Source organism: Sorex fumeus, unplaced genomic scaffold (assembly GCF_029834395.1).
Source record: "Sorex fumeus unplaced genomic scaffold, SorFum_2.1 ptg000122l, whole genome shotgun sequence".
Classification (NCBI taxonomy): domain Eukaryota; kingdom Metazoa; phylum Chordata; class Mammalia; order Eulipotyphla; family Soricidae; genus Sorex; species Sorex fumeus.
In genome coordinates, this window is record NW_026606179.1 from 20463720 (window position 1) to 20491716 (window position 27997).

The following is a 27997-nucleotide window of genomic DNA, read 5'->3' on the forward strand; positions in this document are numbered from 1 at the left end:
ATCACATTCATCATATCTAAGGGATAATTTTCCGAAGTGAGTGGCTTGATGTTGGGTAAGAAATGAGTGAAAACTGAAGAGATTTGAAAAATCATTATTTTCAGGTTTCTCCCCATGAGGGATTGCTGTATGTCTATGAATGTATGTATTCTGGTTAAATTCTTCACATTCATTACTTATCAAGTGATCCTTTTCAGCACGTAGTCTATTATGCGCAATTAGGACTGAATTTGGGGGAACAATTTTATCATGAATATCAAATGTATACACTTGCTTTATTATGGGATGTCTCTGTTGTGTTAAAATTACTGACTTAAAGAGGATGCTTCTCTCATAATTATTATATTCATCGTCTCTTCTCACAGCAGAGAGTTCCTTAAGAGGCATCACTTGCCTAAAATGACTCTCTTGATTTCCCTGATGCACCTTGAATTCACCCTCATATTTCCAGGGTTTTCTGAAAGTGCAGCATTCAGGGCCATAATGTGTAAGTGTTTTCATTACCATTGCCTGGGATATTTCCTCTTCATCAATATACCACTTTTGAACTATTTCCTTAGTTTCACTCCAAGGCTCCCAATCTAAAATATACAAAGAAAGTACATGTCTCCTTTTGTCCTTTATGAGGAGGGGAAAAAAACTGTCACAGAAGAACTCAATTAGGGGAAGGCAGAGAGAAAGTTTTCACATCTCAAGACAGTAAATGTGAGTAAAATATAAAGAAAGCATAAATGAAGAAAAATGATGGAAAGAGGTGTAAGGTAAATAAGATGTATAGATTGGAAAAGCCAAAAAATTAAGGGAATGGGGACAGTAATTAGATAATAATCAGTTTTCTTGATTACAGCCTTAAAAGTTTCCAGCTCAAGCTGCTCAGTTATGTATGCCAAAGACTCCATGAGGACAAGGGGTAGTCTTTATTTCTTTTTCTTCCTACTTGGTGAATCCAGTGCACATGGCAGCATTTTTAAGTAAATAAACAAATAAATGCTAACCAATTAATCAATAACCTATAAAATTTTGTCAAGAAATACAAAAATTATTGAGTTTTATTTTTCCTTTACCTAGAAGAAATCAGGAAGTCAGCTTTTCTCATTATTCAGAGAAAAGTATTATTTATAGATACCAGAGCCACAGAGCAGTGGATATGGTGCTTGCCTCACATGCAGCCAACCAACCTGGGTCCCTGGCACTCCATATGGTACCCAAAGCCCTCCAGGAGTGATCCCTGAGCAGCGGAGAGCAAGGAGTAGGCCCTGAAAATAGCTTAGTGTGGCCCAAAACCCCCAAAAATAAATATTATTTACAGAATAGCTACTAAATACTTTCAGGAGTGTATACTGGTTGCTGCAAGATAAAAAAAAAACTATTTTCCTTTTTTGTTTGTTTCTATGTCACACTGGGTGATGCTCAGGGGTTGCTCCTTGACCATGCTTAAGGGACCATCTGAGATGCAAGGGAACAAACCCAGGTAGGCTGTGTGCAAAGCAAGTGTCTTACCCAGTGTACTATCTCTCCAGCATCCACAACACTAATTTTTAAAGATAATCTCAATAAAAATAAACCATTTTTTAATCACAAAGAGCTAAAATATTCCGCACAAAAAGGTTAGTAGAAAATACATCTGAGATATAGGTCCTACTCCCTTTTTTAAACTCAAAAGAGAGAGATGATTTGTACATTTAAATATCAATATGCATGGCTAGTTTGTAGATTATCAGCATTATTAATATCAGAAAAACTAAGATCAAAACTCACAACCTTGGGACTGGAGTGATAGCACAGCGGGTAGGGCATTTGCCTTGCACATGGCCAATCCGGGTTCAATTCCCAGCATTCCATATGGTCCCCTGAGCACTGAGAGGAGTAACTCCTGAGTGCAGAGCCAGAAATTACCCCTGTGCAACACCAGGTGTGACCCAAAAAGAAAAAAAACTCACAAGCTAAGGAATAGTTCTGATAGAACATGACCTTGATTTAGGGGCCAGAACGAGAGTATAGGGAGTAGCCTTGCATGTGGCTGACCTGGGTTCGATTTCTAGCACCCCATATGATCTTCTGAGTCCACCAGAAGTGATCCCTGAACACCAGCAGGTTTGATCCAAAAACCAAAATGAAAAAAGGACATGTACTTGATTTTCACGATCAGGTTTCCAAAATGTGGTCACTTGGGGCTGGAGTGATAGCACAGTGGTAGGGTATTTGCCTTGCACGCAGCCAGCCTGGTCGAGCTAGGTTCGATTCCTCCATCCCTCTCAGAGAGCCTGGCAAGCTACCGAGAGTATTCAATTATGCCAAACACAGTAACAAAAAGTCTCACAATGGAGTTGTTACTGGGCCTGCTTGAGCAAATCGATGAACAACGGGAGGACAGTGACAGTGATGTAGGAATAACTTTGGTAATATCTGATTAAAAAAAAACTCTGGGGCCAGAGTGATTTATATAGCCAGTAAGGCACTTGCCTTGTATGTGGCTGGCCCAGGTTCAATCCCTGGCACCCCTATGGTCTCCTAAGCCCTGCCAGGAGTAAACTCTATTTGTTTTTGTGTTTGTGTGGGTAGGTAGTTTTCTTTCAAATAATTTTTTGTGGGGAGGGGCACACCCAGATGTGCTCAGGGCTTGCTCCTGGCTCTGTGTTCAGAGATCACTCCTGGCAAAGTCAGGGATACCATGAATTAAATCTGGGTCAGCCACTTGCAAGGCAAGCACCTTACCCACTGTACTATAGATCCAGCACCCAGGAGTGTCCTCTGAGCACCACTGGGTATGGCCCAAAAATACTGGAGTTAAAAAAAACAACTCTGAAGTCTGGAAATGTATGTACTTCTGACCATAGAGGGAAAAGACCTGGGAAGAACTGAAATTCTAGGTTTAGGGAGATAGCAAATACAATTTGATAAAAAACAGAAAGGCAAAACCTTTCCATAGGTAGGGTTTCTAAGGATGTGCATGCCGAAGAGATTCAGTTCAGCCAGGGCAGCCTCCAGTCAAGACACTCTGCTTATTATCATCTGGGCTTGGCATCCCTGGGGCCAGAGCAATAGTACAGCAGAGAGGGCATTTTCCTTGCATGCGGCCCACCCGGGTTCAATCCTGGGCATCCCATACGGTCCCCCAGCACCGCAGGAGTAATTTCTAAGTACAGAGCCAGGAGTAACCCCTGAGCACTGCTAGATATGACCAAAAAAAAAGTCAGTCATCCCTGCCCTGCACCCCCTTACTCACCAGCACAGAGCCCCCAGGACACCTCTCTTGCTGTGATCCATTGTTCTTTCCCTTGCTCCAGTAAGAAGATCATGCTGGGTTTAGCGAAGCAGAGTCCTGTTTATAATAGGAGAAAAAGAAGAGCAAAGAGACAAACATACAAGTAGACAGCTATTCCAGGATTCCCACACAAACTCTTGTTCTTGGGCAGGGAAGGATGTTAAAGGGGTTGGGGTTAGGGAAAGGGCTGTGGGTAGTGCCGGAGTGTGTGCTCCATATGTGGTGTCGGGACTGATCACACCAAAAAATAGGAGGGTGGGGATGAGAAAGTGTCAAAAATTATAATGATGCTTTTGCATGGAGAAAAACAGCAGCTGAAGTGCTAGAGCAGAGGCATTATTAGCTAGAAACTTAGAAATGTAAAATTTTTCAGACCCAGTATAGAACTACTGAGTCAGAAACCACTTTGGTTTTCAAATTTTAATGGCAATCAGAATGATTTGGAGCTTTCATTAAAATACAGACTATTCCCAGAATTTCTTATTCTCTAGGTCAAGAGTGGGACCTGAATATTTGCAAAAAAATTAATTCCCATGTTATTCTGCTCCAAATCATCCTTCTAAACAAAAAGAACTACTTTGTGGGGGAGGTGGAAAGATAGGGTGGTGGTTTAGGCCACACCTGGTGGTGCTCAGGTCTTACTCCTGGCTCTGTTCTCAGAAATCACTTCTTGTGGGGCTTAGAGGACCATATCGGATCCCGGGGATAGAACCTGGATAGCCTTGTGCAAGGCAAATGCCCACCCGCTGTACTATTGCTCCAGCACCAACAAGTACTCATTTCTAGCTCAAAAAATGTCCAAATCATTTCCTGAAACAAGAAGTAGAAATTCAGCCAAGTATTTAAGATAGATATAAGAGGAGGCAAAAACATCCCAGAGGAAAAGATTTTGGATCATGGGGGAAGAGATATCCTTACCAAGCCATACCAAATTCCTGTAGTTCTCCAACATGACATCTCTGTATAAATCTTTCTGAGATGAGTCCAGCCATTCCCACTCCTCTTCGGAAAAATCTATAGCCACATCCCTGAAGGTTACCAACCCCTGAGAGAAAAATAATTCTTGTCTGTCATGTGTTTCCATACAATTCAAACAACAACAACAACAACAACATCAAAAAATCAATTCTGCCAAAGCTCAAAGGGCTGAAAGTTGTGATGAAAATAATTGTGCCTAGGCTTGTCAAATTTTTCTAGAGAAAGAGAAATATTAGGCTTCTCTCTTGAAAATTTTATACTAATGTTAGCAAACTTATCTCTTAAAATTTTTACATATTTGTGAAAGGTAAGAGACAACTACACAGGAAAAAATTAATTCATGTAACATTAAAGTATATGAACTCTATGTTATAAAGTATCAAGAAATGTTTATAGAAAGAATTCCCATAGGGGCCAGAGCAAGTACGAGGTTTGCCTTGCATGTGGCTGACTTTGGTTCAATCCCTGATATCACATACAGTCTCCTAAGACCCACCAGGCATGATTCCTGAGCAACACCAGGTATGGTGCCAAAAAAAAAAAAAGCCTCTATGTTTCCAAAATTGGAATATAAAGTGGGTCAGAGAAATAAGACTTAAACAAAAGGATATGGTTTGAAATGTAAATTCTATACATGCAAGAAGAAATTTCAAAAAATGGGCTGAAGCAATAGCACAGTGGTAGGGCATTTGCCTTGCACGCAGCCAGCCCAGCCAAGCTGGGATCAATTCCTCTGCCCCTCTCAGAGAGCCCAGCAAGCTACCGAGAGTATCTCGCCCACACGGCAAAGCCTGGCAAGGTACCCATGACGTATTCAATATGCCAAACACAGTAACAACAAGTCTCATGATGAAAACGTTACTGGGCCCGCTTGAGCAAATCGATGAAGAACGGGAGGACAGTGACAGTGACAGCCCTGAAATAAAATTAAGCGAAGAGCTTTAGACAAAAATTTTCATTGGGAGAGGACTGGATAGCTAGTACAATGAGTAGGACGCTTGCCTTGCATACAGTTGACCTGATCTCAATCTCCAGCATCCCATATGGTCTCCTGGGCATTGCCAGGAGTAATTCCTGAGCATTACTGGTTGTGGACCCAAACAGAAATAGCACTGTAGCACTGTCTCCCATTGTTCATTGATATGTTCGAGCGGGCACCAGTAATGTCTCCATTGTGAGACTTCTTGTTACTGTTTTTGGCATATCAAATACATTACAGGGAGCTTGCCAAGCTTTGCCATGCAGGCGGAATACACTCGGTAGCTTGCCAGGCTCTCCGAGAGGGACTGAGGAATCAAACCCAGGTCAGCCGCATGCAAGGCAAACGCCCTACCTGCTATGCTATCGCTCTGGTTCCAAAACAGAAATAAACAACATAAAAAATTTTTTTCATTGGAAGAAGATGTAAAAAAAAATAATCCAGGTATAAACTTACATGCTCATAAGTAAACATTTAAACTAGACCACTGAACTACATAAGCTGTATGAGGAGAAGCAGAGCCTGGCAAGCTCCCCATGTCGTATTCAACATGCCAAAAACAGTAACAAGTCTCACAATGGAGATGTTACTAGTACCCGCTCGAGCAAATTGATGAACAACGGGAGGACAGTGACAGTGACAGATATAATTGTATTTATAGATACAATATACTTTTTTCCCTTTATTTTATTTTATTTTTTTTTACAGTTGTAGATTTACAAATTTTTTGTGCTTTGGTTTCAATTATACAATGATCAGATACCCATCCCTCCACCAGTGCCCATTTTCCACCACCATGGATAATATCCCTCCCACCCCCATCCCCCCATCCCCCCTGTCTCTGTGGCAGGGCAATCCCCTGTGTTCTCTCTCTCCTTTTGGGTGTTGTGGTCTGCAAAAGAGGCATTGAGTGGCAAACATGTTCAGTCCATAGTCTACTTTCGACATGCATCTCCCCTCCTGGGAGGATCCTCCAAACATCCTTTATTTGGTGCTCCCTTCTCTATCTGAACTGCCCTTTCCTCTAGGATACCCAGCTGGCCTCTAAGTTATGGAGTAATCCTCCTGGTGCTGATCTCAGCTATTCTGGGGTATTAATCTCATACTTTGTTACTTTATATCCCCCAGAGGAATGCAATCTTTCTATGTCTATCCCTCTCTTTCTGACTCATTTCGCTTAGCATGATACTTTCCATATTGTACCACTTGTATGTAAATTTCATGACTTCATCTTTTCTAACAGCTACATAGTACTCCATTGTGTAGATGTACCAAAGTTTCTTTAACCAGTCATCTGTTCGTGGGCATTCAGGTTTCTTCTAGTTTCTGGCTATTGAGATACAATATACTTTAAGAGTTCAGCACTCAAGGAACCAGGAGCTTACTGTCTGATTCTCAGCTTGCTAGTGCTAGTCTGACAGTTCAGTGTTTAAGTTGGGCAGTGCTGGTGACCATCAGGGTTACACCCTCCAATGTACAAGGGGTCAGACAGTGGCAGAGATCAAAACTGGGGTCCCAGAAGTCACAGCTGACAGGTTCTTGCCTTGCGTGTAGCAACCTGGGTTCAATTCCTGGTATCCCATCTGGTCCCCCAGAGCCCTAACAAGAGTGATTCCTGAGCCAGGAGTAAGCCCAGAGTGTCACTGGGTATGACCCCAAAAACAAAATTGGGGCCTCACATATGATAGGCTCAAATGTGAAAAAAAAAGAAAACAGTAAAAGAAAGAAGTAAGTTTGGGGTCATATGGCGAAGATCTTTAAAAAGTATAAGGAAAGAGGCCAGAGAGATAGTACAGCAGGCAGGGCGCTTGTCTTACACACGGCTGACCTGGGTACAGTCCCCAGCTCCAAGCAGCACCAAAAGTGATTCCTCATCACAGAACCAGGAGTAATCCCTGAGCACAGCTGAGTGTGGGCCAACACCACTGCCCCCGACCCCAAAGAAATAAAACATGAGTCATATACAAGGGTTCAATTTTAAAATTTATATAAAACCTCACATAAAAAGGTTAAATTTTTCAGTGCTACATTAAAAATGGTGAGGTCATGGCTTAGAGTGATAGCGCCTGCCACACCTGGTTGAGGACCTAGATTCTATATCCAGTGCACAGGCTGTGTAGCCTAAAAACAAAAAAACATACATCTCTATTTGCAAGAGTCATACAGTCACTATGGCTACACCAGTGGCCACTGTAATTTTTTGCGGGGGTGGTGGTGGTGGTGGTGGTGGTGGTGGTGGTGGTGGTCATGGTATGGAATACACCTGGCTGTGCTCAGGGCTTACTCCTGGCTCTGCACTCAATGATCACTCCTGGCAGGGCACGGGGTGTCAGAAATCAACCCTGGTTTTCCCTCCCTCCCTCACCCCAGTTGTGCTCAATACAAGTCTCAGCAGTATTAGGGGAACCATGCAATTCTGGGGATTAAACCTAGGGCTACCATATGAAAGCATCCTCCAGTCCATGAAGCCAACTCCCTACCCCTTTGTAGTTAGTCTTGACCCAGATGCTCACTAGCTCCCATGCCACCACCACAGTTTAGGCAACTGTCAGCTTCTACCTTAATTACTACAGTAGTCTCTGGACTGGCCTCCCTGCTTCCACCCTTACTTCCCAGTCATCTACTTTCTTTTTAAAACATAAATCAACATTTTACCAAAGCATTAAAGTATCCTGATGTTGCTCCTCTATACTTAAAACAAATAAAAATTCTAATAATAATTATCTAATAAAGTATCCACATAGTGGGCGAGAGAGACAGTACAGCAGGTCAGGCATGTGACTGACCTAGGTTCACATCTTGGCACTCCATGCTTCCTACTTCACTTGTTTTCTTTGCTAACATGTTGATACTGGCATGTATCATCAGTGACTCGTGTTTGAATGTGACTTGATTAACACAAATTGTAGCACTGGCATCAATGTGTTAAATGTTACTTTCTCAGAGTGGCCATCCTTGATCTCCCTACTTGACAAGGCATTTGACACACTATCTTTTTGTCATTGTCACTGCCAGGAATCAAACGCAGGACCCCACACATACAAGGCATGTGTTCGACATATGCATGCCCCTGATCCAATCACACTATCCTTATCTTATTTGCAAGTACCTGTAACACCACTAATCATGACATATCTAAATAAGAAAACTCTGTTCCATCACACATTTAAACACATTAAATTTTTAAAAATACTAAGTTTTATAGAAGGGTCAAACAAACAAATGGAGAATCAGTGAGAGTGATCTGTTAATGACTCTGGTGTCCTTAAGACCTGAAAAAGTGGTGGAATTTCTGGAAACAGTTAAAACTTCAACTCACTTTGGATACAGCTTCACAAAGTCCAACAGCCATTCTTTCTCCTTATTTCTTCAGCTCTTTCTTACAGAGAAGGAAGTCCTATGAAGAGAGAGCATTAAGGAGTGAAATGGTAGACTAGTTCCATGTTGTTGATCTGAGACTTTTTGAGCAATGTGGAGCAGTTATACTTGCTTCTAAAATTAAAGGGAGGGGGAATTCAAAATTTAATAACCCCTGAAGTTCTGGCTGACATGAAGACTATATGGCCTCTGTGGTGTGAGATGATATCTCATTGTTGTTTTGATTTGCATCTCCCTGATGATAGCCTCTTAGTATCTGTATTACAAATTATAATGCCCAAAAGTAGAGAGAGAGTGGGGGGGAAATTGTCTGCCATAAAGGCAGGGAAAGGGGTGGAATGGAGGGGGTATGAGAGACATTGGTGGCAGAAAATGTTCACTGGTGGAGGGGTGGGTGTTCGGTCATTATATGACTGAAACTCAAGTGTGAAAGCTGAAATTGTACCTCATGGAGAGTCAATTAAAAAAAAATAATTTTTTTAAAAAAAGAATATATGGCCTCAGGGCTGGAGATAATACAGCAGGTAAGGTGCTTGCCTTGCAATTGGATGACCCAGGTTCTCTGGCACTCCAGATGGTCCCCAACCCTGCCAGGAATGATCCCTGAGTACAGAGCCAGAAGTAAGCCCTGAGCACAGCTGGATGTGGCCCAAAAAACAAAAAAGGGGGGAAAGGTAGCCTAAACAAAATCTAAATCCGATGATATGGCCAACATGGATTATTTACTATGCCAGCTGGCTGCCTATCTCCACAGCTCCTTTCCTACTCTTTCTCCCTTGCTCACCCCACTGTAGGAACAGGCATGAAATGGTAGCTTTGTTTTTATTTGGGGGGCTACATCAGCTGTGCTCAGGGCTTACTTGTGGATCTCCACTCAGGGATCACTCCTGGTGGGGCTCAGGTTATTATAAGGGATGCTGGGGATCAAACCTGAGTTGGCTGCATGCAAGGCAAGCGCCCTACCCACTGTACTACCACTTCGGCTCTGAGAGCAGATTTCATTACAGTTCCTTAAACGCTGTGAACACTCCATCAAGTCTGTTGCTTGCTTTTTCCTTCTCTACTTGTCCTGGCTCTTTCTCTTCATTCCTCTGTTTCAACTGCCACTACCACAAGAGGGAAATTCTACCTAAATTAAACCTCCCTCAAATCACATACTTTCTCCTTATCCAGATTTCTTAGCACTTAACACCACAAACAAATAACTTTTTTCCTTATCTAGTACTATCTTTGAGTATAATCGAACCCTTCACAAGGGTTAGGATTTGTAGCGCCCACTTGTTTATCTCTAGTGCTGAGATAACGCTGTAAAGCACTGCAAGTGCTCGAACATGCTATGATAAATGAATGCATAGATGTTACTATGCCTCCTGTAACATAAATAACAACACTATGCACGTTCTATATTTTATGCAATCTTCATAAAAATGCAAAAGGTAGGCATTATCCCCATTTTGTCAACAACTGAAATTAAAGTTTAAAAATGCTTAAACAACTCAAACCAGTGTGCTTCAAAAACTGGTCCTCTGCGGCCAGAGTATAGTGGGTAGGGTGCTTACCTTAAATGCAGCCAACCCCTGTTTAGTCCCCAACACCACATAGTCCCCAGAACACCAATAGGAGTAATCCCTGAACACTACCATGTGTGGCACAGAAACAAAAACAAACAAAAAACCTGGTCTTCTTCCAAGAGATCATCAAGTCTGCATGACCTGAAGAAACAATGCTATGTTTAAAAAATGTTTTTCTGGTTTTGGGCAGTGATCAGGGGTTACTCTTGGCTCTGCATTCAGGAATCACTTCTGGCAGGCTTGGGGAACTATACAGGATTCTAGAGATCAAACTTGAATTGAGTCCTGGTTGGCCATGTGCAAGGCTAGTGCCCCACCTGCTGTACTGCCCCTCCCATTTTTTGAGGAGGGGTCCCACCCAGCAGTCATACTCAGCACTTGCTCCTGACCCTGTGCTCAGAAATCACTCCTGATGGGGCCTGAGGGGCCATACATGATGTTGAGGACTGAAGCTGGGTCACCCATGTGCCAGGCAGTGCTACTGCTCTGGCTCCACTCTTTAAAATTTTAGAGAAATATCTTCAGAGATGGCAGCCATTAACCTTTATTATTCCACAAAATGCTAACTAAGGAAAATACTGTAAAATTTTATTACCAAATCAACAATACATTGCACAGTCTGAAATAGGTTATTTGCACTCTCAGATTCAACATTTTTTTATTCTGAAGATAAGGATAGTTAACAATTCTGAGCTTTTCCTGGGCTAGTTAACTGGGTCTCTAAGAAAGTTATTTCCTTAGAGCAATGCGATTGAAACGGTCCATGAAGAACCTTGCAACCTGGGAGGAGAATCAATATAATCTTCTTGGCATCTGTTAGCTCTAAATAGAATCTGGTTTTGTTCATTTTTTAAGAGGGGCTACAACTGGCAGTTCGCAGAACTTAGTCCTGGCTCTGTGCTCAGGGATCACTCCTGGATAGCTCAAGGGACCATATGGGATATCAGGGGGGTCGAACCTGGATCAGAGGCATGCAAGGCGAGCACCTTACCCACTGTACTATTGCTCTGATCCCCTTGAATCTGTTTTTAAAAAACATTTTCAATTTCTTTTTGCATATGTCCCTTTGAGTGTTTTGTGTTTTTATTTTGTTTTGTTTTGTTTTGAGACACACCCAGCGATACTCACGGCTTACTCTTAGCTCTGAGTTCAGGGATCACTTCTGACAAAGCTCAGGGGACCATATCAGAGGTGATGGGAATCAAACCCAGGTAAGCCACATGCAGACAAGTATAATACCACTGTACGTCTCCCCAGCCCTGAGAATTATTTTCTAAGTTTGAAATGAATCATCTACCTAAAAAAAGGTGTCAGAACAGACTTGGAGTTTATATAGTACACTGACTCTCTATTCTTTCCCTCATTGGCTACATGACCTTGAGCAAGTTAATGCATCTCTCAGAATCTTTCTTTTTCCCCTGTGAAGATTGCATAAATTAGGCTAGGGAAATGGTTTAAAGGATACAGCACATTCTTTGCATGCAGAAACCCTGAATTCCAAAGCAGAGCCATCCCTGAGCACAACCACATGTGGCAAAGATTGCATCAGTCAACTCCTGGTATAGAGAATTGCTACCTGTTGTTCTGTTTTTACACACACTTGTAAAGGAAATAAACATCTTTGTCTTTATTAACTGTCAAAACCAAAGATGTGGTTCATTTTTTATGTCAGAAAGAGAGTCATGTGTAAGCCTCTCAGCACCAGACATGTAAGGGCTTTTGACAAATCTCAAAATACCAAATTCTCTGGCCTAAACAAAGGAATACTGGATTTCCAGTTGTATACCCTCCCCCAACACACACACAATCAAGAGGAATTTGAGGATGATCTCATGAAGAGTAGTCTTCAGACTGGCTGGATCAGAGAGCTGATGGGGAACTGAACGAAACCAAGGTTAAAATTTCCGTGACTGTGAGGTCTACTCCAGGAAAACACCCTTAGAACTGAGGACTCCTGATTTTCACTCTGATTGCAGGAAAGATCAAGAAACTTTAGAAATAAGCAGCATTCTGTTTGTTTGGGGGACTGGTCACATTGGATGTGCTCAGGGATCACTTCTGGTAGGGCTCCTGGACCCTATAGGTGATGTGGGGCATCAACCCAGGTCAACTGTGTGCAAGGCTATACTATAGTACCTGATGTACTATAGCTCCAGACCCACACAAGCAATCTGGAGAAAAACTGCCTGGATTCAGATTTTCTTGTCTATTGTGTGACACCATCCACTATTTGGTCTCAAACAACAGATGCTCACCCAAATACACAAATGCAAGGTTGCCAATTGCAGCTGCAATGTTATCTATGGTAACTAGCACAAAACCAGATAATCACACACTGTTACTCCAACAGAGTGCCACACATGTAAAAGCACAGCCAGTGGGACATACTACGAAAACTGGGCTAGAGTTGGGTGGTGGGACGCTTGCCTTGCACGCAGCCAACCCAGCATCCCATTTGATTCCTCGAGCCCCGCCAGGAGTGATCCCTGAGTGCAGAGCCAGAATTAACTAAGCACCACTGGGTGTGGCCCCAAAAATGAAAAAGTCACAGGTCCTGTCACAATTACTCAAAATTATACCTAGAGACAAGGGTCATGCCACACACCCTGCTGTCACAGACCTTCCAACTATTTCATCCGCAGACACTAGTAGCCAACACAAATACACACACACACACACACACACACACACACACACACACACACACACACACACAGTGTCCCTCCTGCAGCCTCTCACACTGTTATACACTGTGACACCGCCGTTTCCCAGGTGGCGCCCAACTGGTCCCAGCTGTCTACCCACGCTGGATCCCGACCCCCGACTAGCGCACCCAACGAGGCCCCACTCACCTCGGGACGTCGTTAACGCTCGGAACCTCCCAGCGACCAGAGACGCGGGACGTCACCTCCCAGAAGCCCCGGCGGGGCGGAACCGACGAGTTCGGCCGGGATGCTGACTTGCCGCCCGGTCCGGACCAAGCTCCTCGGCTTTTCCTTGGGGCTCCGCAAACTACCAGCCCCAACAGGCTTGGCACCGTGCTTCATCTCGCGGAACTACATTTCCCAGAGGGCCCCCGAGTACCCGCCTCTGCTTCGCGCCTGCGCAGCCCGCGGCCGTGGTGGGAGTAACGGGATTGGAAAGTGCCGCCTCGGGCAGGCTCGGCGGGCTGAGTGACCTGCTGCAACTGTGAAGAGATGGGGGCCTGTGATGGGATGCTCGGGGGAGGCGCTTTGGCTGTAACAGTTGCAGCGCGGGTGTGTATTTTAAACCACACCCTGGCATAAAGGGTCGATGTGTGACAGATCGTGGACTTGGCGATGAGGGTGTCTGAGAGGATGTGTGTCTAGATCATTCTCTCACCCATTTCACCCTAGTTTAAGACCGGTGCCTTTCTTGACTGGCAACATCGGTGTCTTTAAGAGAAACGTCTGGCTTGCAACTATTTCTGTCGTCCTCATACGACCAAATGCAACATGTGATTTTAGTAGTAATCTCTAGTAGAGAGGCGTGTGCATTGACTAGCTAACAGTGTGAACAGCTGAAACAAATAGTGGTAGGACGTTCCATCAGGGTCTAATCTAGAAATATACTAATCATTTCAACCATGACTTACTGGACATTGATTATGCAATGTTGAAAATATGAAAAGCCACAACGGGGAGAGCCTTTAAACTTCTGGAAGCAGATTGAAGAAAAAAGAAATCTACTTACAAAAACTTTTCAAAAGTCTTGAAAATAAGTTTTAGGAACCAGAGCGATAGTACAGTGGGAGGGTTTGGCTTGCACGCAGCCACCTGGTTTGATATCTGGCATCCCATATGATCCACCGTGGACCTCAAGTTGTAATTCTGAGTGCAGAGCCAGGAGTAACCTCTAAGCATCACCCAGTGTGACCAAAAAAGTCACAAAAATAAAAGATAATAGGTTTCAGTCTGACACTTAACTGACTTGGTATTTCTGGAAAAGCAGAAAGGATCTGCAACCTCAATCCCTCTACTCTAAGAGTGATACTTAAAGAACTGGAAAACTGAAAATGAGTTCCTTTGACCTTCCTGCCATACAGTCTCCTAATGTTTCCATTAAAAATGGAAATCCAGGGCCAGAGTGATAGGGTGCTTACGTTGCACACAGCGGGTCCAGGTCCAGTCCCTCGCGTAACAATATGTTACGTTCCCCCAAGCACCTCTAGAAGAAATTCCTTGGTGCAGAGCCTGGAGTAAAGCCCTGAGCTCACACACCGTGAGGTGTGACTCAAAAACAAGAAACAAAATAAATATAATCCTTATTAAAACACTGACTCACTAACACTCACTTCTATGTGATATTTCTGTTGCCATGCTAGTTTGAAATTTTATTTTTCAATCAATACATATGCTTTAATATTGCTCTAGAAAAAAATCCATTTGATTATATTACAGAAGCTTAAGAAAAATGATAATTAGAAGCAATGAATGGGACCCAAGTTTGCTTTATTACTTTATTTTGGTTTTGGGGGGCACATCTGGCAATCCTCAGGGCTGACTCTTGTTGGACTCATGGATCCATATGGGATGCTGAGGGTAGAAACTGGACTGGCCATGTGCAAGGCAAGTACCCTAACCACTGTACCCTTGTTCCAGCCCCTCCTTCATGACTTTAAGAGGGAAAATACATTAGGAAGAAACATTATTAAATTCTACAACTCTAAATGAAATAGCCTTACATGTATTAAAAGTTGATGAAAATACATGAACATAAAATTCTGAACAGAGTACTAATTTTAAACGTCTTATTTCTTCTGCTACAGAAACACATGTTATTTTACCTATATTACATTTATATTTTATCTATATTTACATCACAGTCCTAACAGTACATGTGTTAAACACAACATAAATTAATAAATAAAAATGAAGACAACCCTTAATACAAAGCATCAGATAAGGAAATTAAAGACAAATCATTAACACGAAACTGGAGAAATTTTGGTAAACTATAGGCATCATAATTTATAAACTTGTGTTAATTCTGATATTAAAATATATACATTCAAACATCTGCTTTCATATACACCTGAAAATTCAGGTAACTTCATGTTCAAACCAAATTTTATAAACTAAAATAGAACAAGTCACAAAATATGTTAACTATGGTACTATAAATTCTAGGAGGCTGTAAATAGAATTCCTTGACTGAAAGAGAAAATATAAATGAAAATTATAAACTAGAAATGAATTAAAAAACTGACATTCACTCTTTGCCTTACTTTGTTTTTGAGCCACACCTGGTAACACTCAAGAGTTACTCCTGGCAGTGCTCAGGGGACCATATCGATCAGCTGCATGCAAGGCAAATGCCCTACCCACTGTAGTATCTCTCCAGCCCCTCAATCTTTGCTTTTTCTCTGCAGAAACCCATGTTCTCTCCTGAACATGCCCTTTTTGGAACTCTCTCCTTATCTCACATTCTAAGTTTCTCAAAATCAAACTATTTTTCTTGAAAAGCAAAACAAACCAAAAAAATGGACTTTTTTATGAGCTGGAGAGATAGTATAGTGGGTAGGGCACTTGCCTTGCATGGAGCCAATCTGGGTTCAATCCCTAGCATCCCATATGGTGCCTGGAGTCTGCCAAGAATGGTTCCTGAGCACAGAGCCAGGAGTAACCCCTGAGAACCACTGGGTGTGACCCAAATACAAAAAACAAACAATAAAAAACCCAGGATTCCTGAGCGCAGAGCTGATAATAACCCCTGAGCACTGCTAAGTGTAACCCCCACTTCCCACATCCCCCCCAAAAATATATATATACATAGTAGTACACATTGACATTACTTTGATTCACAGTAAAGACTCAGCAATTTTGCCTATCATTGGTACAAAATTTCAACACAATAGAAAAATAGCAAATAATGAATGTCTTAACATTACCTAATTTGCTGATCATACAGATCACTGGAAAGGACCCCAAACATCCTCTCGTGGATGAACATAGAATCACAGTTCCATAAAACAGAATTAAATGAGAACATTGAATCAAACTTCCTGACACAGAGCCACGAGATAGCTGCAGAGGTGAGGAGTGGGGTGCTTGCCTGCACACAGCAGACCCGGGTTCAATCCCAGCACCACATATAGTTTCAACAGAGCGCAGAGTGCATCCTGGCCAGAGCTGGTGTTGTGGCCCCAAAGCATCCCCATGCCCAAACCCCCAAAAGTACTGCCATAAATTGGAACTTTTTGAAATATTATTTGGAGCGATAGAACAGTGGTAAGGAGTCTGACTTGCACGTGGCCGGCCCCACTGACTCGGGTTCGATTCCTCTGCCCCTCTCAGAGAGCCCGGCAAGCTACCAAGAGTATTTTGCCCTCACGGCAAAGCCTGGCAAGCTATCTGTGAAGTATTCATATGCCAAACATAGTAACAAGTCTCACAATGGAGACATTACTGGGCCCGCTCGAGGAATTGTCAGTATTAGTCCATAAAACTAAAATATTTTGCCTTAAGTTTCACACACTTCAAACAAGAAAAAATAAAGCACTGCTGGCAATCAAGGCTCAATTACATTCAAACTCTGGGAGACAAACAAAAATTAGCTGAAAAATAGGGCTTTCCTCTACCAATTCTTACTCCCATGTCAAGCACTCAGATTAGAATCTTCAAAAGAAAATTTTGAGGCAATTAACCCAAGTTGTCTATCAAAGCCTAACATTAAAATATGAGCAAATTTGGAAGTTTATCAAACATCATTTAGTATTCCCAGGTGTGAATGTTCTGTCTTATATTTTCATTTTTTTCTCATCAGTATTTGGAATAGCCTCATATTTCATGTCGTGAGATGACAATTCAGGATGCTTAAAGGAAACCAAAAAGTGCTCCAGAGCCAACACACACACACACACACACACACAATCTGTATTATCTTTAGTATAGATTCAAACTGGAAATCAAAGAAATCCAAGAAACAAATTAAGGTATATTAAAAAGATCTCTCTCCAACACACAATGATTAATAATTATTTTAATGCAAAAAAAAGATTTATTTTCTTCAAACCTAGAATCAGTCTGTTTTTCAAACCTAAAGCTAGGCTAATTACAATCCTTCTCACCTATCAGTTATTTATAGATAGTATGTGTTAATCTACATATTATCTGTTTCCATGAACTCAACATTTCCCAAACACTTCCTGAAGCTGACTGCTGTCATGCTCTGGGGAAGCAGAAGCAAGATTGACACAATCTTGATTTCTGTTAAGTACCTCGTTCAGGGAACCATATGGGGTAGTGAGGATCAAATCCAGGTTGTCTGAGTGCGAGGCAAAGGTCCTATCTGCTGGACTATCATCACTCCAGACCCTTAAGTACCTTGTTTTTGAAATTTGAGACCAGCTCTAATATTGTTCACTCACATTAAGATTACTGTGGATGGAGTGTTCAAGTGTACTTTGGCATTAAAATAATCCCAATTTACTAAATTCAACTTATTTAGAAACAACTCCATCAATTTACCTGAGAAACCTCCCACAATCACCAAGTCAGAGAAAAGAGGCCGGCAGTTCTTCAGAGTGAGCCTCACTATTACAGTACTGTGTGCATAACCCTCACATATAGTATGTCTCTATTCTGATATGTGGCAACTGCTAATGTGATTAAGCCACAGCTCTAGGTATCCCCTCAAATATATGGAGCTGACTCCTGGTTAATGGTTTCATTTCACAAGGTTTTCATCCTGCGTGTGTCCTTTAATATGTCTGCCGAGGTTTGATTTCTGACTAAAGCCTCGACCACATTTCCTGCAAACGAAAGGCTTTTCTCCTGTATGCATCCTCTGGTGGCGAATAAGGTGTGACTGCCTGCTAAAGCCTTGCCCACATTCGCTGCACACATGAGGCTTCCCCCCAAAATGGGTGTCCTGGTGTGTAATGAGAGTTACCTTATCAGAGAAACCTTGCCCACACTCTCTGCACACGAAGGCCCTATCATCAGTGTGTGTCCTCCTATGTCTGAATAGGTTTTGCTTCTGGTTAAAGCTTCTACCACACTGCCTGCATACAAAAGGCTTCTCGCCTGAATGTGTCCTCTGGTGTGAGATGAGACCTGACTTATGATTAAAGCCTCGGCCACACTCCCTGCAGATAAATGGCTTCTCCCCGGAGTGGATCCTCTGGTGTGAGATGAGGGTTGATTTCCGGGTGCAGGCTCGCCCACACTCTCTGCATACAAATGGCTTCTCTCCAGTGTGTGATCTCTGATGTTTCTTGAGGTTTGACTTCAAGCTAAAGTGCTGACCACACTCCAGACACATGAAAGGTTTAAGGCCCGAGTGTAACCGTTGGTGTGTCTTTAGGTTGGACTTCCAGCTAAAGTGACGCCCACATTCTGTACATAAATAAGGTTTCTCTCCTGTGTGTGTCCTTACATGACTAACGAGGTGTGACTTCTGGCTAAAGCTTTGCTCACATTCTCTGCAAACATAAGTCTTCTCTCCTGAATGGATCTTCTTATGTCGAATGAGGTGTGAATGCTGGCGAAAACCACACCCACATTCCCTACAAATGTAAGGCTTCTCCCCAAAGTGTGCCTTCTGGTGTGTAATGAGGTTCGATTTCAGGCTAAAGCTCTGTCCACATTCCTTGCACACATAAGGTTTGACCGCTGAGTGTATCCTCTGGTGTGCAAAGAAATTTGATTTCCAGGTAAAACTTTGACCGCATTCCCTACACACATAGGGCTTTCCCCCAGGGCATGTCCTTTCGTTTTTGATGAGTTCTGGCATATTGTCAAAGCACTGTCCCCACTCTGTGTGTGTCTTCTGGAGACTGAGTAGGTTTGACTCCTTGATAAATCTTAGACCAAACTCTCTGTATTTTATTGCTCCAAATCCTGATTCTTCTAAGCCATGCAGTACTTTGTCTAGTTCTGTGAGGTTGGTCCTCTGGTCAAGGCTGAGCCCTAAATTCTCCACTGCATTGTCCTTCTCAAACCTTATTGGCTGTTCATCAGGTGAGCTGCAGAATTCCTTTGAAGTGCTGCTTTTGTGTACTTTCCCAAATAAAAGCTTGGAGTCTTTTCTCTCTTGAATTTCTGCTTTGTCACTAGAGCAGGCTTGTTTAAAGAGTTCCTGTTGCTGTTTCTGATCTTCTGGGCAACACTTCCCTGGATGGAGAGAAATTCCTGCATAAAAACTTAAACTCTGATATCCATGATTACCATTCAATTCCTCTTTTACAAACCACAGCACCCAAAAAGAGAGAGAGAACAAAAGGGAGTGCCCTGCCACAGAGGCAGGGTGGGATGGGGGGATGGAGGGTGGGAGGGATACTAGGATTAGTGGTGGTGGAAAATGAGCACTGGTGGAGGATGAGCACTCGATCATTGTATAACTGAAACCCAAGTACAAAAATTTGTAAGTCTACAACTGTACCTCATGGTGTTTCACTAATAAAAATTAAAAAAAAAGAAAATATACGTATTAAATTCTAAATAACACAGAAAGTCTTCAAAGATACGTAAGTTTTTTATTTTGTGGTCATACCTTCTGGATCTCAGGAGCTTACTGCTTACCGCTCTGATGGTACATGGGAACCATGTGGTACTGGGAATCAAATTCAACCTCAAACATATAAAGCATGTATACTAGCCCTTTCTCCCCACCTGGACACAGAAGACAAAGTCTTAAAATCAACCTGATCAAAATGATATATAGGGGGGTTTGGTGCAGCCAGCAGGTCAATCTGTACCTGTGAGGCAAGTGCATCAGCAGCCTGATGGCGCCTTCAGACTTCCAGATACCCCAAAATTGCTGCTGTGCCTTTGGCCAGACCCCAAAAACCTGGGGCAAAGTTTACCAAGAAAGTAAACAGCCAAAAGTTGGGTATGTGGGAAACACACCCACAAACCACCTCTGGCTCAGCTATATAATTGGAGGCATGGCCTTTCTGGTTCCTGATCGAACTGCTTAATGGCCATGATCCCAGAGACTCAGAAACAAATCTCGAAACCCAGCGGCTTTTGGCAGAAATGCGTCCGGTCCCTGCAGTAGGTTACTGGTGCTGGGTCACCCCAGGTGGGAATAGGTTTCATGCCTTGGCCTGTTCACCCTGGCGGCCCAGTGGCCACCATCCTCCAGAAGCCACTGGACAGTTAGGCTTGGGCCCACAGTGACGAGATACGCATGGCCTCACGGGATGGGGTGGAGCCAGTCCTGTCCTCCCCAACCCAACAAGACCCCAAGTCATTGCCCTCAAATGGCCTCTCTGGCTCCTGACCAAGCTGTTTAATAGCCATGGTCTCAGAGACTCAGGAGCAAATCTTGGAACCCAGCAGGTTTTGGCAGAAATCCCTCCAGATTTAAGTGTTAAAATTTCAGAATTTCAAAATAGTGTGGCCACTACTGCAGCCATGCGACATCATATGTTATTTATAGAAAACAAATTGTCTACTGTTGCCTTTTCAGCAGATCTGAGTGTTGGGGTAAAATCTCAAATAATAATGGTAGGTCTGGTGTCAAAATACTGAATGTGATCAAAGTAGAGAGAGTAATGTGGAAATCATCTGCCCCTCAGGTAGGGGAGGGTGTGGGATGGGAGTATACTAGGGTTGCTGGGGGTGGAAAATGGGCACTAGTGAAGGTACGGGTGTTTCATTGTATGACCGAGACTTAGACCCGAAAGCTTTGTAACTGCTCTCATGGTGATTCAATAAATAAAATTATAAAAAATGGAAAAAAAATGATATATAGGCAATTGCTGCAGAATGTATAATCCTTAAAAATGTTCTTAGAGCATTGGGTAAAATTGTTCTGGCCACACCCTGCAGTGCTCAGTGCTAACTCCTGGCCCTGCGCTCAGACACCATTCCTGGCAGGGTTCGGGGAGGCCATATCTAGTGCCAGGGATTGAACCATGAGGATCCATATGCAAGAAAAGGGCCCTACCTGCTGTACTACGACCCTGCCCAATAAATAGTTAAATACACTAGAAGACAGCCCAAAAGTAACCTCAAATTTGTTGGGAAACTTTACATTAAAAAACTGCAATGAGAGCCAGATAGTATAGCAGGCAAGGTACTGGTCCTGCACGCAGTAAGACCCAGGTTCAATCCCAAGCACCGCATGAGGTCCCCCAAGTCTCACCAGGAGTGATCCTTGAGTGCAGAGCCAGGAGTAAGCCCTGAGCATAACCAGATGTGGCCCCAAAACACAAACAACCTAAAATCTCTGTTAAGTCAGCCCTAGCTAATAAATGCAACACCTTCATTAGTGGAGAACAATCTGGCATTACCTAGATTGAGAAGAACATACTCTTGACTAAGTCTCTCTATTTGGTGGTACATATCTTAGAGCAACAAGTGCTTATGTGCCCAAGGACCTGTGTATCAAAGTATTCAGAGCTGTATTCTTTAATAGCCAAAACTGGCTAAAACACATTCTATAAAATGGTATACAAAGGGTTGGAGTGATAGCACAGCAAGTAGGGCATTTGACTTGCACACGGCCAACCCGGGTTCAATTCCCAGCATCCCATATGGTCCCCAGAGCACTGTCAGTAGTAAGTCCTGAGTGCATGAGCCAGGAGTATCCCCTGTGCATTGCCAGGTGTGACCCAAAAAGCAAAAAAAAAAAAGGGGGGGGGATACAAATGAGTCGTATTCTAATTTTGTATATAAGATAAAAACAGTCGTAAAAATTAATGCCTAAAACTTCATTTAACAACATGGATATTCTTACATATTCAGTATTGGTAAAGAGCAATTTTTTTTTAATTACTCTTTTTTCATTTTAGGTGACACCGGCAATGTATTACTCTTGGCTCTGCACTTAGGAATCAATCCCGGCAGTGCTACAGTGCTAGGGGAACCATATGGGATGTTGGAGATCAAACCTGGGTTGGCCGTGTGTAGGGCAAATGCCCTCCCTGCCATACTATCACTCCAGCCCCCACAGATACATTTTAATATGAAGGCATCAATAAAATGTTTAAATAAAAAGTTCCGGAAATCGGGGACATGGTGCCACCAGCAAGTCAATCTGTACCTGTGACGCGAGTGCATCAGCAGCCTGATGATACCTTCAGAATTCCAGATACCTCAAAATTGCTGCTGTGCCTTTGGCCAGACCCCAAAAACTTGAGGCAAAGTTTACCAAGAAAGTAAACGGCCAAAACTTAGGTATGTGGGAGACACACCCACAAACCACCTCCGGCTCAGCTATATAATTGGAGGCATGGCCTCTCTGGTTCCTGATCAAACTGCTTAACAGCCATGATCCCAGAGACTCAGAAACAAATCTCGAAACCCAATGGCTTTTGGAAGAAATGTGACCAGTCCCTGCAGTAGGTTACAGGTGCTTGGCCACCCCAGGTGGGAATAGGTTTCATGCCTTGGCCTGTTCCCCCTAGCAGCCCGGTGTCCATCATCCTCCAGAGGCCACTGGAAAGTCAGGTTTGGGTCCACAGTGACAAGACACATGGGGCCTCACGAGATGGGGGTGGAGCCGGCCCTTTCCTCCCCATCCCAACAAGACCCCGAGTCAGCGCCAACAAATGGCCTCTCTGGCTCCTGATCAAGCCGTTTAATGGCGATGATCCCAAAGACTCAGAAACAAATCTTGAAACCCAACGGCTTTTGGCAGAAATGTGTCCGGACCGCGCAGTAAGTTACTGTCGCTGGCTACCCCAGGGGGGAAAGGGTGCTGTCCCTCTGCCTGCTCCCCCTTGGAGGCTCGGGGGCCGCTATCTGCCAGAGGCTATTGGACAGTCAGGTTTGGGCCCGCAGTGACAACACGCGGGGCCTCACGGGATGGGGGTGGTGCCGGCCTTTTTCTCCCTGTCCCAATGAGACCCCGAGTCACTGCCCACTAACGGCCTTTCTTGGCTCCTGATCAAGCTGCTTAATGGCCATGATCCAAAAGACTAAGGAACAAATCTCGGACCCCAGCAGGTTTTGGCAGAAATCCCTCCAGATTTAATTGTTAAAATTTCGGAATTTCAAAATCATGCAACCACTACAGCAGCCGTGCGACATCATATGTTATTCATAACCAGCAATAGAAAACAAATTGTCTACTGTTGCCTTTTCAGCAGATCTGAATGTTGGGGTAAAATCCCAACTAATAATAGTGGGTATGGTGTCAAAATATTGAATGTAATCAAAGTAGAGAGAGAGAAATGTGGAAATCATCTGCCCTACATGTAGGGGGAGGGTGTGGATGGGGTTATATTGGGGTTTTGGGGGGTGAAGAATGGGCACTGGTGAAGGGACGGATATTTCATTGTATTACCGAGACTTAAACCCAAAAGTTTTGTAACTGCTCTCATGGTGATTCAATAAATAAAATTATAAAAAATGAAAAAAAAAGTTCCTGAAATCACACTAGGATTCATATACGTAGTCATGAAGTTTAAGAGAAAAAAAAGCATACGAATTATTAATCCCTAATTGTTTTTGTTTTATTGGGACACACCAAGTGGTACTTAGGAACTACTCCCAGATTGGTCGTCAGGAGCTGCTCCAGCTTGGTGCCTGAGGAACTATGCAGTGCTGGGGGCTGGCTCGAGGACTATGCAGTACTGGGGACTGGCATACTAACTTAGCCTGTGGTGCTAATTCTCTAGACCTTAATCATTAATTTTGAAAACATTCCTTTCCTTTTGAGCAGGGGATCTGAGAAATACATATAATCAGAGAAGGGGAAACAGGGGCCTCAACTATTTAGATAATGTTTTATTCCCTAAGCTTGGATGTTGGCACACACATACATATTTTGTTATTTATAGAATGCCTTTATCTTATTGAAGGACAACTGTTTTAATTAAGCGAATTGGGAAGGCAAAAAGTTAATTATGATTTTTAAAAAAAGACCCCCCAAAAAAGATAATTATGACATCTAAGAGAAACTGCTAAGTACCTAAAAGGGTGGCAGATTTAACGTCCATGATGTAGGTACAGTTTCTAAAGCCACACAGAAAGAAAAGAAGCCCTTGAGTGAGCAAAGAGTGGACATGAAAGGGAGAGCAGAAAGAGGAAAAGGGGCCAGAGTGATAGTATAATGGGTAGGGCATTCGCCTTGCATATGGCTGCCCCAGGTTCGATTCCCGGCATCTCATATGGTTCCCTGAACCCTGCGAGGAGTAATTCCTGAGTGCAGAACCAGAAGTTAACCCTGAGCATCACCGAGTGTGAACCACAAAGTCAAAAAAAAAAAGAGGAATGACCTTCCTTCCTAGTAAATAAAAGAGACCAGAAACTAGTGAAGTTTTCTTCAACTGAGGATGATATTATTGAAGGGAGGTCATGCCAGGCTGCCCTCCCAGTGTTCTGGAAAACCTGGAGAAGTGCTTCTTCCCAACATAGGAGAAATACCTTCCCCTGCCCTTTTCACCCAACTGCCGATGGTCCCTTCATCTTGTGTCACACTCACCTGGAAGGCTCACAGGAGGCTGACTCTCCTCTAACCAGCGCTCTTCCCCATACTCCAGCTGAGAAATGACCTTTGGTTTGGAAAATGGTATTTCTACACAGTGGGAAAGACAACAGAGAGACTTTTGTTTAAAAACTCAAGGGAGCTTTACAGAAACCAAAGCAGAAATAAGTAGGGGGAAATAAGAGGTTTGTAGAGAGGATCTATGAAATAGCATAACCTCAGTTGAAAAGCTGAGTAAGAAAATGTGACTTCATTTAGAAAAATAGTAGTGGTAAATGAGAAAATGTTCTGCATCTGAAGCAAGCTAAAATAAAAAGAGAGCCTAATCCTTGGGAAAGAGGTGTCTAGAAATGGAGAGTAACGGTTTTCAATTCTACCAAATACAGATTTGCCCTAAGGAAAAATGGTAAATATTTATTTTGTTTTGGGGCCACAGCTAGTGGTGCTCTGGAATTACTTCTGGTTCTGCAATCAAGGAACACTCATAGAAGAGCTTGGGAGAGGTCATCTGGGGTGCTGGGGACTGAACCTGACATGTGCAAGGCAAGCACCTTACTCACTGTTCTCTCTCCCCAGTACCAATAAATTACTGTTTTTAAGCCCAACTCCAGGACATAGCTGCCTCATGGACAGTCTTCCCTCATGGCACACAAAAGCAACTCTGTGGCGCAGGAGAGCCATCCTTACCCAGCGAGGCCAGATGGTCATATGTCTCCAGCATCACTTCTCTGTACAAGGTTCTCTGTGTAGGGCTCAACAATCGCCACTCCTCCTGGGTGAAGTCCACAGCGACATCTCCAAATACCACGAAAGCCTGAAACATAAAACAGGCTTGTCTACCTTGTCCATGCAAAGAATAAAGTGACCAAAAAGGCTTCCTTGAAGGAATGAGAGAAGATGTTGAACCTACTTTCAATTGTGAACATAAGGTAACAGAATATGCCACTCTCATATATGCCATTTTGGCATAAGTATTTTTAAAGGCAACCGAAAAGCAAAACAAAAGTCTTCAGCCCTCTCTAATTTACATAAACATAAATTTGTAATGATGCCCCACCACCACCACCACCTGGAATAAGTTAATTACCCGACACGATTCTAAACCCTTATCACCCCAGAGCCAGATAAATCTACAAAACAAACATTAGTGAATATATACCCTTTGTCTTCCTTGAGTTTTTCCTTTGTATCTGCCTTCCCACCAACACCCCTGAAACTAAATAGCCTTTTTAGGTCACTATGTCATTCTTCTGATGTGTTTGTTGGAGGCCAGGGAGATAGTGCAATTGGAGTAATGCCCTGGACCATCCTGCCAAGCCTAGGCACTGATCAGTGGGGCTTGTAGAGCTAGACTGAGTATCTCTGAGAGTAGTCCCCGGGCTCTCTAAGCACTGCTTGAGATCCCTCTCCCCACCCCCAAAAATGTTAGTGTTCTTTTTGTTTGTTCATTCTGGGGCAACACCCAGCAATGCTCAGGGCTTACGCTTGACTCTGCACTCCTGGCAGTGTTCAGGGGACCACAGGGGATGCCAGGGCTCAAACCCAGGTCAGCCATGTACAAGGCAAATGCCCTATCTGCTGCCTTATCACTTTGGCAACCAGTTTACTGTTCTTTTAAGATGTCATACAAGTTCAGGTTCTAACTACCCCTTTGAGTTATTCATCACTTAATATACTCATGTGTAGGCATAATGTACATTAATTTCTGGAGCTAATTTAATCTATTTTTGTAAAGTCTTATTTACAGAGGTCCAGATTAAGAACTCAAAATTTAAAAAAATTAAAAAATAAAATTAAAAAATTAATGCAACAAAGAAAAGTAAAGGTGGTAATTAAATGAAAACAAAAAGTAAATGACCTCAGGTAAGGAGCAAAAGTTTGGCTGAAACACTTCTGAAAATGTGAAGGTGATGATTACACCTTCTTCTTGTTGTCACGAAATATCTGAAAAAAAAACAAGTTAACCTATATTAAAATAATACACAGCATAAAGTAATATGCCTAAAATAATACACCATTTGGCTACATGTTCATTGCATTCAGTTAAATCATAGAGGTCTTCACAGTGATCAATATCTGAGATTAGTTTCCCATTAAATTCTGATACACACACCCCATATCACTTTATTTTTGTTTTTGAGTCACATCAAGCAGTGCTCAGGTTTTACTCCAGGCTCTACTCTTAGGGCCAAATATGGTGCTGGGGATCAAACCCTGGTCTGCTGCATGCAAGTACTGCCATACATAGTATTGCTACAGTTCATGTATCATTTTATCTCAAATCCATTCTCAACATTATTCAAAACCTAATTAATTCAAAGATAAATTATATGCTGGCACTCAGCCTTGCCCAGACAAGAGGTGGAAATAAAATTATTAAGGGCCTAAATATAGACAATAAAAAGAGGGAGATACGGGCCAGATCAATAGTACAGCAGGTCAGACGCTTGCCTTGTATGTTGCTATCCCAAGTTTTAATCCCTGGCATCCCACAGGACCCCCTGGACACAGAGTCAGAGTAAGCCCTGAGGGGCCAGAGCAATAGTACAGCGGTTTGGGCTTTTGCTTCCAGGAAGGCTGATCGGGGTTCCTCTGGGGTTCAATCCCTGGCATCCCATATGGTCCCCCAAGCACCACCAGGACAGGAGTAATTCCTGAGCACAGAGCCAGGAGTAACCCCTGAGCATCGCTGGATGTGACCCAAAAGGCAAAAAAAAAAAAAGTATGCCCTGTGCACTACCGGGTGTGGCCCTCAAACCAAAAAATATACATAAATAAAAATCAGTGTTAAAAATCATTGATCATCAATCCTCCAACAACGTGGCAAGGGCTGGGTGAGGCTTCTGACGAAACATGCTTCCTACTGGTATGTCATCCCTCAAATGTTCAACGCACCAGAACAAGCAGCCCACTTCCTATTACGGGTCTCACTACTGTCCCTGCCCTTTATCTCTACCACTGGACAATCATGAACGCATCTGTATTTTTAAACTGCTCGATGGATGGTTTAGCAATGGATGAGACAGAAAAGGTACGCTGAGGTGCTACTCCTCCAGGTCCACCAAACCAATCTCGTAGGGGCAGGGACGGGTGGGGCGGGGGGCGGCGGGGAGTAACGACGACGGGTTCGATCCTCGGCACTCCACAGGGTCCCCAGGAGTCATCCCTGAGCGTAGAGCCAGGGATAAGCCCTGAGCATTTCCGGGTGTGACCAATAAAAAAGTAAAGATAACGGATCCATCCCGGTGAGACAACCCAGACGGAATCGGAATCTTAGAAATTTCTCACCTCTTTTTTGGCTCTCAGACGCCCCATGATCATTTTCGCGGTCTTCTCCGCACCCTCTCTGGAAAAGGGCAAAGTCTCAGAGACAGATACGGGGAGGTGAAGAGAAATATCCCCAGGAGACTAGCGGACGGGGGG

The 27997-nt window shown here is 43.2% G+C and overlaps 1 protein-coding gene across 3 annotated transcripts; it reads right to left on the reverse strand.

The window, feature by feature from the left end:
* Positions 1 to 457: 457 nt before the first annotated feature.
* Positions 458 to 27994, reverse strand: LOC130043968 (zinc finger protein 875-like). Of its 3 annotated transcripts, none has more exons than XM_056136510.1 (5): positions 27863 to 27994; positions 25262 to 25388; positions 24572 to 24664; positions 4184 to 4310; positions 458 to 581 (listed from the first exon to the last, which is right to left on the reverse strand). In XM_056136510.1, coding segments are annotated over exons 1-5 (381 nt in total). In that variant the 5' UTR covers positions 27896 to 27994; the 3' UTR covers positions 458 to 580. The 3 variants fall into 3 exon arrangements, with proteins under 3 accessions (XP_055992485.1, XP_055992486.1, XP_055992484.1); XM_056136511.1 differs by lacking the exon at positions 458 to 581 and adding an exon at positions 8542 to 8619 and having other exon boundaries at positions 4186 to 4310; XM_056136509.1 differs by lacking the exons at positions 458 to 581; positions 4184 to 4310 and adding exons at positions 17154 to 19308; positions 26433 to 26518 and having other exon boundaries at positions 27863 to 27893.
* Between the last annotated feature and the right edge of the window lie 3 nt (positions 27995 to 27997).

Coding starts and splice junctions, on each gene's coding strand:
- LOC130043968 (XM_056136509.1), bottom strand. CDS start 25,295: ATGCTGGAGACATATGACCATCTGGCCTCGCTGG. Junction 24,665..25,261: donor TGACCATCTGGCCTCGCTGG/GTAAGGATGGCT, acceptor CCCACTGTGTAG/AAATACCATTTTCCAAACCA. Junction 19,309..24,571: donor GCCTCCTGTGAGCCTTCCAG/GTGAGTGTGACA, acceptor CTCTCCATCCAG/GGAAGTGTTGCCCAGAAGAT.